The 12,634-nt window shown below is 44.5% G+C and overlaps 1 protein-coding gene across 1 annotated transcript in view; it reads left to right on the forward strand.

The window, feature by feature from the left end:
• Positions 1-12,634, forward strand: part of LOC120063983 (DDB1- and CUL4-associated factor 6-like) — a 78,902-nt gene that overhangs the window by 39,951 nt on the left and 26,317 nt on the right. Inside the window, exons 4-10 of the mRNA XM_039014294.1 lie at positions 156-341; positions 533-646; positions 884-1,019; positions 2,488-2,699; positions 5,849-5,942; positions 6,613-6,735; positions 7,043-7,360. Of these exons, the coding sequence (XP_038870222.1) occupies positions 156-341; positions 533-646; positions 884-1,019; positions 2,488-2,699; positions 5,849-5,942; positions 6,613-6,735; positions 7,043-7,360 (1,183 nt within the window). The remainder of the gene's footprint in view (positions 1-155; positions 342-532; positions 647-883; positions 1,020-2,487; positions 2,700-5,848; positions 5,943-6,612; positions 6,736-7,042; positions 7,361-12,634) is intronic.

The following is a 12,634-nucleotide window of genomic DNA, read 5'->3' on the forward strand; positions in this document are numbered from 1 at the left end:
TCTTGAGTGTTAAGATAGCTCCCAGTAGAGTCAATTTAACTTAAAAATGTTTAACACCGATTTCATATATCCTTCATTTCCTACGTATACAACAGAGCCAACCACACACACCACTGCAACTTGCTACACACTCTCCTCTCTGAAACTCTCCCCAGGTTAAGGCAACCATACGGTCGGGTCACCGGGCAAACATCTTCAGTGCTAAGTTCATGCCCCAGACCAGTGACCAGCAGATCATCTCGTGCTCTGGGGATGGTATCATCTACTACACCCACACAGAGAAGAGCCCCGACATCAACAGGCAGTGCCAGTTCACCTGCCACTACGGAACAGCCTACGAGGTACTGTACACAAGGGTTTCTCAACTTGTTTTGTACCAGGAAGTTGGGACTAGGATGATTTTTTTTGTGTGGCTAATTGAAAATAGGTTGAGGGAGCTATGCAAATATTGTTTATTTTTTCACATCCTCCCACCTTTTTCTCTCTCTTTCCCTTCCTCTTGTTGCGCTCTCTCCTCCTGTTCTGCTGTTAGATTATGACGGTACCTAACGACCCGTACACGTTCCTGTCGTGTGGGGAGGACGGCACCGTGCGCTGGTTTGACTTGCGCATGAAGACCAGCTGCACTAAAGAGGACTGCAAAGATGTAAGGAAGGGAATTTTTTTTAATGTGTATTGATTTTGAACGCCAACAATCAGCATTTATCTCTCATTCCTTTTTGTTTGTCTTTATTGGTCTATTATTTGGCCTCTTGTATTTGTCAGCATGTCCTTCTTATTTTATCTTCTTATTTGTATATTATATCACACCTTTTTATCTTGCCGGTTTGGCTGATTTTAGCCAACTAGTCTGTTGTTGTTTACGTTCTCTTCCTCTCACCAGGACATCTTGATAAACTGTCGGCGGGCGGCGACGTCCATCTCCATCTGTCCGCTAGTGCCCTATTACCTGGCGGTGGGCTGCTCCGACAGCTCAGTACGCATCTACGACAGACGCATGCTGGGCACCAGGGCTACGGGTAACAAACAACTCTGTCCTCTCATTTAGTTCTATCCAAATGTATCTCTCTCGCTCTGCGTATGTCTGTCTGTCTTTGTTGTACATCTGTCTGTCTGAATTTTTATCAATAGATATTTCATGGACTGGAAGATCAGTTAGTCAACACTCCCCTGTCATATTGTATTATTCTATCAGTGTATCTATGGATATATCTATACTCCTATCCACTCTGCTGTTGGGACAGTGCAATCACCCATACTCCAGCACCTGCTACTGCTTTTCACTTTGCCCTTATTCCAGAGTGCAGCAGTACACTGTGGCAGCCAGGTCTTTGGGTTGACAGATGAGGGCAATGCACTAGAGGCTGTCTTGTCTGTCTGTGTCTGTCTCAGTGCTGCCATCGCCCTGTGGGCTAGAGAAAGATGAATGTCTGTTCCATTAAGTGCACTCTAGTCTAGATGGCTGGGCTGTGTCGGTCTGGCATCCTCTGAATGCTCTATCATTGTGGAACACAGACAGGATCTAGGATCTAACCTTAACCATTGGAGCCAACGTCATCGAACGAGTGAAATGCATGTTGTTTTCAAACTCTCGGTTCTCCAATCGAAGGTGTTCCTGCATATAAATACTTAGGCATTAGGATTGACATGGATTTGACGTTTAAAAAACAGATGAGCTGGTTAAGAAGTTAAGATTTAATGTTGGCTTCTTCTACAGAAACAGATTGTGCCTTTCTCTAAGCAGTACGATGCAGATTATTCAGTGAACCTTTTGGTCTGTTCTTGATTATGGTGATATTATTTATCAAAGTGCAGCTGCTACTACTCTTAAACCTTTAGATGCCGTCTACCACAGTGCCCTTCGTTTTGTTACAGGTGCCAGTTTTGATACTCATCACTGCATCCTGTATCAAAAGATAGGCTGGACTTCACTAAAGACCCGTAGATCTCTACATTACTCCCTAATTGTTTACATGCCGCTACTTCATAAACGTCCGTCTTTCCGTCTTATATAACTTTGCTGTTGAAGTATAGATACCGGAGTTGCCTAATCCGTTCATAGGATTGGTTAACTCTTGAGGTTCCTACGGTCTCCACCGAGCTTGGTAAATCTGCTTTTAGTTTTAATGCACCGTATTGCTGGAACAAAATTCAAAATACATTTCATCTTGATGTTCGGGCAAATTAAATTATTGTTTGGTGACTGTTTTCTGGGTGATTTGTGATATTTCATTTGTGGTTCCCATGACTGTGATTTTGTATTTTAATGTGTATACATAGATATATATAGTTAGGGTCTAATGTGTATATACAGGGCACATTTGTAAAAGAGACCTCAATATGTCTTTCCTGTTAAAATAAAGGTTAAATAATAGAAACATTTGGAGTTACGCTACTACTGACTTCGTTTAGTTTAACTCTGCCCCATGTTATTTCCCCCTACTTGCCTCTGACTGTCTCACTAAATTCTCTGCCCCCCTCCCTCAGGTAACTACATGGGCCGTGGAACGACGGGCATGTGTGTGCGCTTTGTCCCCGCCCACCTGTCCAACAAGTTATGTCGCGTGACGTCGCTCTGCTACAGCGGGGACGGACAGGAGGTGCTGGTCAGCTACTCTTCAGACTACATCTACCTGTTTGACCCCAAAAATGACCAGGCCCGAGAGCTGAAGGGCCCATCCGAGGAGAGGAGGGAGGAGGTGAGGAGAGGAGGGAGGAGAGGAGGGAGGAGGTGAGGAGAGGAGGGAGGAGAGGAGGGAGGAGGAGAGGAGGGAGGAGGTGAGGAGAGAAGGGAAGAGACGCCACCGTTTTAGTTTGTTAAATATGAAAGGTGTATACTTCTCTATGCACAGCCAGGCTAGGATACACACACACTGTGTTTGCCCCACTGTGAAAGTGTGTATACGTACTTCAGTATTTTTACATACACTCTCCTTCTGTGTGTTAAAAATATTAAAGAGCAATTACATGAGTCAGTGGGGGATTTTATCACGGTACCATGTTGTTTATTGTCCATATTGGACTTTGCTGGGAGCATAAACACACACATGGCCAGACAAGACATAGGCTTCTAATGTAAGCACGGTTGGGGAGTAATGTAATCCGTTTTTATGTAAGCCGTTACGTTACCAGCAAAAATATTGTAATGAGATTACAGATACTTTTGAAAAACTAGAGGATTACTTCGAGGATTACTTTAAATTCAGAAAGGATGTTTGCGGGGGAAAAAACTTTGGCACGACATTCAAATCAGCATTACAAAAAGGCACAAGTTTAAGTTTGTTCCACCTGAGAGAGTCTGACCACAAGTCAGAGACCCCTACGATGACACACCGAATGTGTTTGATGGATTGTGGGAAAAGAGCAGGAATAGGCTTTGTAGGCTCCAGTCCAACCTATGTCTTCCAATGGTTCAACTGCTGTCAGCATTCAAAGATGATCCAACTTAAATAAACGCTTGGAGGTAAGGATGACAGCAGTGGTGTAGTCTACGGCGATACGGATATCACTTATTATTGATATCTAGATAGCGCATTGATGTGAATCCCACTGTTGCTGTTTCATTTAGCTATTTGCGCCTTACGGATTGTGGTTGTTGTGGATGGATGTTCACAAATCTAAATGTGTATTTGAACCCAATAATGGTTGAATTGAAGACGTTTAAGCTGCCTATCAATCATTGTTTTTGAAACCAGTGGACAGCCAGTGAAAAATGCGCTCTTGCAACAGCTGCAAAGTGCGGATCCCAGCCTATGGAATAAAAGTAAGGTTTTTATTGCTCAATCTAAAACTGTATACATATGCTCAACCTTGCACACTTTTGATATTTTTGGATTTATATATATCCATTGATTCTTGAAGAATATAACTTATGAGCTTAGTACAACTGTCACACTCCATGAGAACCCAAAATATAAGCTTGTATTTCCCAAATGTTTGTAAACATTGTAAATGTAAACAAACACTGTATAGCCTCATAACATGGTTCAAACAATAATTTCTATATCATGGATGGTCAGTCCTTGCATCCATAGCTCTGTCTATTTATCTGAGTTGGTTACATTTCTCCAGGCCCATCCCTCAGCTTTTTACCAAAACAGGTGACCGTTTTGTTATTGGTTCATCTGTGGATTTGCTCTTTAAACAGCTGCATATTATCAAGATTTCAAAGTGTCACCAACAGAAAGGTAAACAATAGGTCTATAGCAAATGCAGCATATGGCATTCATTTTCACATGTAAATAGCACTTTTCAGTAGTACTCAAAGCATGCCATTCCATGAGCACAACATTTATTTTTCAACTCGAATCAATGAGCCCAATCAGTCCTCCATGACAACAAAATCATAAACAACAGAGTAGGGCTGGCTAATAAGTCCTTAGTTTTGGGGTCATGCTCAGGTTAAACAATTTAGCTAATCTATACTTCTATATTTCCAAATCCTATTCTTGAAGATCAAGGGGTATAACATTTATTGGAATGACTAGAATTCTGATAGACCTTGGTTTTTAATGTAAAGATATAATTTAGTCATATTATTCTATGTAGTAGAACGTGATGGGTTAGAAGAAGCCTACATAACCAACCCATAAAGTAAAATGTAACATCCATATATGGCCAGCTATGTAAACTTTAACATTGATTTATCCTGCAATAGATGTCGTTCAGTTGGTAGCATACATTTTTGTCTTCTAATGCCTGTTAAGGGGAAAGTAATGTAAAAGTAATGGAATATAATCAGATTACGTTACTGAGTTTGGGTAATCCAAAAGTTACGTTACTAATTCGAATTTTCGACAGGTAACTAGTAACTGTAATGGATTACATTTAGAAAATAACCTACCCAACCCTGAATGTTAGCTCCCCCTCCACTCTCAAACCAAGGGGATGTTGATTGTAAACAGACATAGCTGGCTTTGTGTTGAGTGACTGAAGTGCTCTCAGGGCATCTTCTGTTAATGTGTTGTGCGGTGGCAGCTGGTGCAGTGAGAGGAACAAACAACCCTGACAGGCCTGAGGAAGGACATAAAGAGCGAGGAAGAGGGGAAGGAAGAAAGAGAGGGAACAGGAGGATTAAGAGGGAGAATAAAATTAAAAGGAGATGAGCGAAGGAGCACACACTAGATTCCAGGGGAAGGAAGACAAGAAAAGATTCTGCTCATAAACTCAGTGGTGCACACACACACACACACACTCCCACAAACAAACACAGCCTCTGTAAGGACGTGGGCCAAGTTAAGAGTAAGAGCTTGGGGGGAACCAGTTTTTCTGGATGTGCTAGATCACGGTGCCAGTCTCCTCAGCTGTCGCAACTGTCACCCGGCTCTGCTCCCACATGCCTTTCTAAATACAGCTACCGATGCAGGCAATGTTCCACCACTCACCCCACTGAAATAGACCAGAACGGGGACTGTAGGGCCTGCCAAGGAATCTTTTTACCTCTCTCTAATGCTCTCTTCCTCCTCCACCCATAATCTTACTCCTGCAACCCTACTTGTGCAACTCTTTGTCACACCTTCAGCCCTCTCACTATCTCGCCTGTCTTTTTCTCCTCTCCTCAGCTCCCCTCAGCTCTTTACCTTCTCTCACCCCCTCCCTCTCGCTCTATTTATTTAACTCTCCACACAGTTGTGATTCTCTGTCTCTCCCACGTTCTCGCTCTCCCTTCATCTCTCTCTACTGAAGTTGGCTGTCCCTCTCTCTATCTGTCCCCAGGGGAGGAGTTAAGGCACCAGTGTTGGGTGACCAGGTCCCTGGCTCTAGGCCTGTTTTCCTGTGTGGGGGAGTGACTGGGACTGTGCCATGGCTATTTTTAACTATGCTTAATGTTTTGTGTGTGTGTCCACAGCTGCGGCAACCCCCAGTGAAGCGTCTTCGTCTACGAGGTGACTGGTCTGACACTGGACCCCGTGCTCGCCCTGAGAGCGAGAGAGAGCGGGACGGTAAGAGTGCACAATCACTCTCACAACAAACACATAGTCTCCCTCTCTCTCTTCTCTATTGCCTCCTCAGTCTCTCTGTTATTCTTAATTGGTATGACTGAACACAGACACACACATTCTACTCTTTCTCTCTCTCTCTCTCTCTCTCTCTCCCTGACACACACACACACACACAGCCTGATTACTCTCTACGTCTCCTCCATCTCCTCTGAGAGCCTGAGCTCTAATCTCTCACCCAGAGCCTCTCCCTCTCATTGCTAATGAGGCTAACAGGGCCTATCTCTGTCTATGGGGATCTCGTTAGCTTTAGCTTTCACTGACTCACAACTTATTACGGGCCCAGCTGGGACTGTGATAAAGCTGCCTCTCGCTATCACAGACTTTTAGAGATCTTAGGGTATTGTAGATGAAGGAGAAGCAAACTTTTTTCCCCAATTAGTCAATGTCTGGATGATGCAGTGGATTGGTACTCCGCTGTTAGCTATTGAGGGACTTATGCATTATAGTACAAGCTATACCCTGATACGAGGATTCTCTGGACCGATGGTAAAGGGGGCAACAACAACAATAACTTTGTGGATTTTCAAGGAAATGTTGTGCTGAGAAATGCCGACCAGTCATGTCCCATGCCAACTCGATCTCTGACCTTTGACCCCCCCACTCCCCCCAGGAGAACAGAGCCAGAACGTATCGCTGATGCAGAGGATGTCAGACATGTTGTCCCGCTGGTTCGAGGAGGCCAGCGAGGCCCAGAGCAGCCGGGGGACCACGCGCTCTCAGACACGCCCAAGAGGTGAGACACTGGGACGGTAGTGGTTGGCGGCCAGCTTAAATGGTACTTAGTGTTGGCCCGTTGCCACAGATCTAGGATCAGACCTTAGTTGTTCGTTTGGGACACTATTTCTGGAGCTTAGTTTGCACCCATGTTTTTTTTTAAAGTGGGAAATAATTCAATACAAAATAATGAAATAGAATACAATATAATAGAACTGTCTGAAGATGGAAATTCTCCTTGAAGTAACACTGAAAAGACATGCTTCAGAAAAAAACCTCTGTAAATGTAGGACAAAAAAAACATCTGCTCCATTTGTCTCCTCCAGGCACTCTTCCCCGTATAGAGGGGGCTCTTACAACACCCACCATCCCAACGCTCCCTACAATACCCCCTCCACAACAAGCCAGATCCCTAGAGGGCTCCATGGAAACAGAGGCCCCAGCTGTCGCCTCTGTACCTGTACCCCTCCCCAAGTCCACCTCAGAGTCATCGTCAACAGTTACAGCACCTCCCGCGTCAACCTGCTCGTCCATGGAGGGCTCGGTGCTCCCCTCCTCCCTCACCTCCTCCCTAGACTCAGAACAGAGGAGTCAGGCAGACATGGCTGTGACACCCACACCCACCACAGAGATTGCACTGTCTGGTAAGAATTGCGTGGAGAGAACACACACACTGAGTACTCCCATAAGAGGGGCGAGTCATCATATTTGATTTGAGGGGAGCTAACCGGTGACTCATAGTAGACTCCCACAAGCAGACCAAAACACGTGTGTGTGTGTGTGTGTACCGTCTATTGGTGTGTGGGAGCCGTGCCACTCAAGCAGCAGCCTTACCCTCTCCTTTTTCAACCATATTCTTTCCTTTTATTTCCCTTTGTCTCCCTTTGTTTACCTCTCCTCCTTCTCTTGTCTTCTGCCTCCATTCACTCTATCCCTCTCGTCTCTCTACCTCTCTGTCAGAGTACGGCCCTAACCGGCTGCCGGTAAATCTAGTGTGTAGGCGTTTGCAGCGGTTGCTCCTGTTGGCCGACCCCCCAGGACAGAGCCAAACCCCTTCCTCCACCGCAGCCACTGAGATCCAATCAAGGGGGGCTGCTGCTGCTGTTGGCGCTGCCACCGAGACGCCCCCCCCTACAGGTTACTTGCCACCCCAACCCCTCTCCTTCCTGCTTTCCACTTAATATCCCCATACTTTCGGTCGAACGTTGCCCGTACAGATCCAGGATCATCTTACCCTACTGAATCTGACCTTATATCTGTCTAGGGGTCGTCTTAATCCTACTCCAATCCCCACACCCATACACCCTTTTCTCTCTTCTCCCTAACTCACCACCCCCTCTATCCAAATTCCCTTTCCTAAGTCTCATATACACCTCACCCAAACCCCTTCCCACCAAACATGCACAACCCCCCCTTTGCTGCTTGGGTAGTCCCGCCTTTAGCTCCCCTGTACGGTGTGGTATTTGGCACCCTCTGGCTGTGGAACACTGCTTCTTCACCCCATTGGCATCAAAAGCAATATGAAGTGGTTGGCACGCAGCTCCCCAGGGACTGCCATGCAGAAGAAATATCAGCTCGCGCAGAGAAGCACGAGATTGAACTTCACTCAACTTTCTAGTTTTTCCCTTTAACAAATCATATTTTATTGGTCACATACACGTGTTCAGCAGATGTTATTGCAGGTGTATATTGCCAGTGCGGTATAACCAATCAGAGCTGCAGTATCCCTATATGCAAATAGACCATTGCCATATATGGATCTGTGCCATTCACTTTGAACCGGACTGTGTTTACAGCATGAGTGGTCGATAGTAGATGCGCTTGTTTTGAGATCAAAGCTAGAGCTGCATGTAGCCACGTGTGCACATTTGTTCATATTCTTTGCTAGTGGGTTATTAGCCCAGATATAGCTCATTTCTAGTCAGCAATGGTGCAGTGGTTGCTTCCTACAAAATGTGTGCATTTCTGGACATCTTTTGAAAAGCAAGTCTGGTAAAGAGCATTTTTTTCTGTCTGTCAGTGTTGTATTTTGAGACAGGCTTGAATAAGCTAGTTTTTTTAAGCTAATTTTATTTTGTAAAGTGGTTTCTTGCATCAAACAACGCATTTTCATTGTCTGAAGGACAAGTGAGTAAACAGGTTAATGTCAAGCCCTGCATATTTTTTCCAAAAGTCTAATGGAATGCAGGCCTATATTGAACACCACACATTGGCTGCTACTGTAGGCTGAATGATAGAACAGCTATTTCAATGTAAAAATGTTATGGGGTGCGTATTCTCCATTGTGTTTGATGGTAGGCCACTCAGATAGGCATACGTTATGATCAAATAGCCACAGTAGCCTACTTGGACACTGTTATAACTGTAACTCAAAGCGGGTACAGCCTCAGTGTTCACAGTAAACGCGCCAGAAGTTGCACAGAATTTTCACGACGTTTAAGTTTGTGCTCAGCAGACCTGACATCAGTGCCGAAAAATGGCGAGGGAACATTGACTACGACTATGGATGGTTAAGATTAAGATCTGATCTTTCTACAGCCTTTGTCTCAGATCTTCTAGGAGCTGATGTAACGATTGATGCATACACCCCATGGTCTATTAATGTCATGTTGTACTAAGCGTCTTCACTCCGTCTGGTACACATCACTTTCCAACTCACTTAACCCCATCCAGACACTCAAAGGGCCTTGGCTTGTGTTATGGTTGTAGAATTCTTATAGTGTTGAAATATGAGAATACATACAGTATATAATGTAAGTGGCAACAATGATTTAGTTTTCTTTGTACTTAAACGAAATATGTCCATATTTGGACCTGAACATTTGTGCTTCAGTAATGGCGCAAGGTCTTGTCGGTGCTGTGAAATGTCTGGGTTTACTGTAGACACTGATGAAGCTACTTTGTGCACACCAGTTGGTATTTTCATATTAAGGTGAAATAACAATGTTCATTCTCAATCCTCTACGATTTGCCTAACGCAGCGCTGTAATGTGTACGTACGTAGCTTGAATTGCAGTGGAATGCACTGGCATCAGACCATGTGACATTGGGGTGGGAATCAATCAATATGTACCGGTAACACCTTTTTTGGTGAAGTCTATGAATCTAATTTGAGGTGGAGTAAAAGGTTTACCAATGATGAATCTCTGCATGATGCCCTTTTTGAGATGACTGACTACTGTTCACGTAAGGTGACGGGTGTTTGGGCATGACATGGGTTTTGGTCAGTGTGGTTTGCCACTGGTATCCGCTTAACAGGCATGGAGTGAGTGGATGTTAGTATTACTGTGAGGTCCATCAGACCGTGACTTAGGTCTCACTCAGCCCTGTGAGAGTAACTTGAGATGCGTGAATAAGTTAAACTACTGTGTAAATCTTCCATTGAGATCAAAACTTGAATCGCGCGTGTGATATATTTTTCAGCTCTGCACGTGTGGCACTCTACAGTCTGTGTTCAATCTCCCACAAGCTGTGTCTAGGGCAATTGCTGCTGTTCTATTCCCATATCAATATCAACTTGTCCTTCCTAGTGCTTCCCAGCGTTGCAACAAACAACACTGTCTGTTCATGTAGCCGTGTTTGTTAACTCTTCTTCCTGCTTGGCCTTGGTCCACTTTAAGCAGCGTTTGAACTTTGACCTGAGCGTGACCATATGACCTCTGGTGTGACCTCCAACATCTATGCCCGTTGTTTAGTGAGTCTTATTTGTGTTCCAGATTCTCCCTCATCTGTGGTTAACAAACAGCTGGGATCCATGACTCTGGATGAGCAGCAGGGTGCGTCTCCTCTCCTCTCTTTTCCTCCCTTCTATCTATCTCTCGCTGTCGCTCTCTCCCTCCCTCCTAAACTCTCTCCTTCTTTCCCTGTATCCCTGTAGTTTCTTCCTCTCTTTCTCTCTTTCTTTTGTATCTCTGTTTTCCTCTGTGCTTTCTGTCTCGTCTGTGTGGCATTTAAAAAAATATATTCGCATGAGACTTCCGGTGTGCACTTTGCCCCTCCACCATCTTTACCTGAGAGCATTTTCACTAAGCATGCATTCTAGTCACATTTTGCCAACCCAGTCCCCAGGGCGGAGGCTTGTGTTGGATATCTTCTCCAAGGCTCTCTTGTTGAACCTATAGCTTGAGATAATGTTTGGTCATTCGCCAGCTATTGGGCTCCCGGTCTAAGGCACTGCATCTCAGTGCTAGAGGCGTCACTACAGACCCTGGTTCGATCCCGGGCTGTATCACAACCGGCTGTGATTGGGAGTCCCATAGGGCGGCGCACAATTGGCCCAGCGTCGTCTGGGTTAGGGTTTGGCCGGGGTAGGCCGTCACTGTAAAATAAGAATTTGTTCTTAACTGACTTGCCTAGTTAAATAAAGGTTAAATAAAAATAAAGTATTGTTTTTATTTTGGACTCATAACACAATCTTGCTCCTCTTCCTCTGGCTTTTCACTCAGTCACAGCCGGGCTGTAAATCATCTCACGCTCAGACCATTAACTTCTCAATGCAATCGTTCCTGTATTGGCTTATTTCACAGAACATTAACACAATATACCCTAGGATACAATGACATTCCAAGCCCCATTTTGTGATGAACTATTGAGTGTGGTGGTAGTTTGAGAGGCTTGCCTTTGACCCCTGTATATTTGTGTTGTTTCCTACTCACCTGTGTGATGTTTTGGTTCAGATCTGGGTCAAACACTGGCAAATGCTTGAGGTCCACTTGATTTAGCTTCACCGGCGTGCAGGGTGGTCGCTGTCCTATTGGTACCATTGTGATGGGCAAGTTAAATCAAGTGCACCTCATGTTTTTGAAAGTATATGATACATTGTATGTATTGCTCCTGTGGTGTGGGACGATTGAAACCATTCCACTCTTCCTCTGTGTATGGAATGCCTTGCACATTGTCAGTGTGAACTGTGTGTAGTAGACCTACACGAAAATGTTATTGTGTAACAAGACAGTCACTAGGAGGTGAGCGTACAATGCAGCACAGAGGACTGAATATGCACAGCATATTTGAGATCAGAATTTTAACACAGTGTTAAATACACACAAATCTAAAGGGGTGAATGAGAATATGTACATATAAGTATATGGATGAGCGATGACCGAGCGGCATCGTCAATGTGCAATACATGGTATAAAATACAGTATATACGTATGATATGAGTAATGTAAGATATGTAAACATTATTAAAGTGGCATTATTTAAAGTGGAATTGTTTAAAGTGACTAGTGATCCATTTATTAAAGTGGCCAGTGATTTGGTCTCAATGTAGGCAGCAGCCTCTCTGATTTAGTGATTGCTGTTTAGCAGTCTGATGGCCTTGAGATAGAAGCTGTTTATCAGTCTCTCGGTCCCAGCTTTGATGCACCTGTACTGACCTCGCCTTCTGGATGGTAGTGGTGTGAACAGGCAGTGGCTCAGGTGGTTGTTGTCCTTGATGATCTTTTTGGCCTTCCTGTGACATCGGGTGCTGTAGGTGTCATGAAGGGCAGGTAGTTTTCCCCCAGTGATGCATTGTGCAGACCTCACTACCCTCTGGAGAGCCTTGCGGCTGAGGGCGGTGCAGTTGCTGTACCAGGCTGTGATACAGCCCGACAGGATGCTCTCGATTGTGCATCTGTAAATGCATTCATATACCCCTTGACTTGACCCCTTGACTTTTTCCACAATTTGTTACATTACGGCCTTATTCTAAAATGTATTAAATAAACATTTTCCTCATCAATCTACACACAATAACCCATAATGACAAAGCGAACGGGGATTTTATGGAAACGTGTCTGTGGGAGGAAAGGCAACTCAAGGACCACTCCTGCAGCATATAGGCGCTCTTTGAATATACAGTGCATTTGGAAAGTATTCAGACCCTTTCCCCTTTTCCATATTTTGTTACATTACAGCCTTATTCATCAATCTAC

This window comes from Salvelinus namaycush, chromosome 19, assembly GCF_016432855.1.
Source record: "Salvelinus namaycush isolate Seneca chromosome 19, SaNama_1.0, whole genome shotgun sequence".
NCBI lineage: Eukaryota > Metazoa > Chordata > Actinopteri > Salmoniformes > Salmonidae > Salvelinus > Salvelinus namaycush.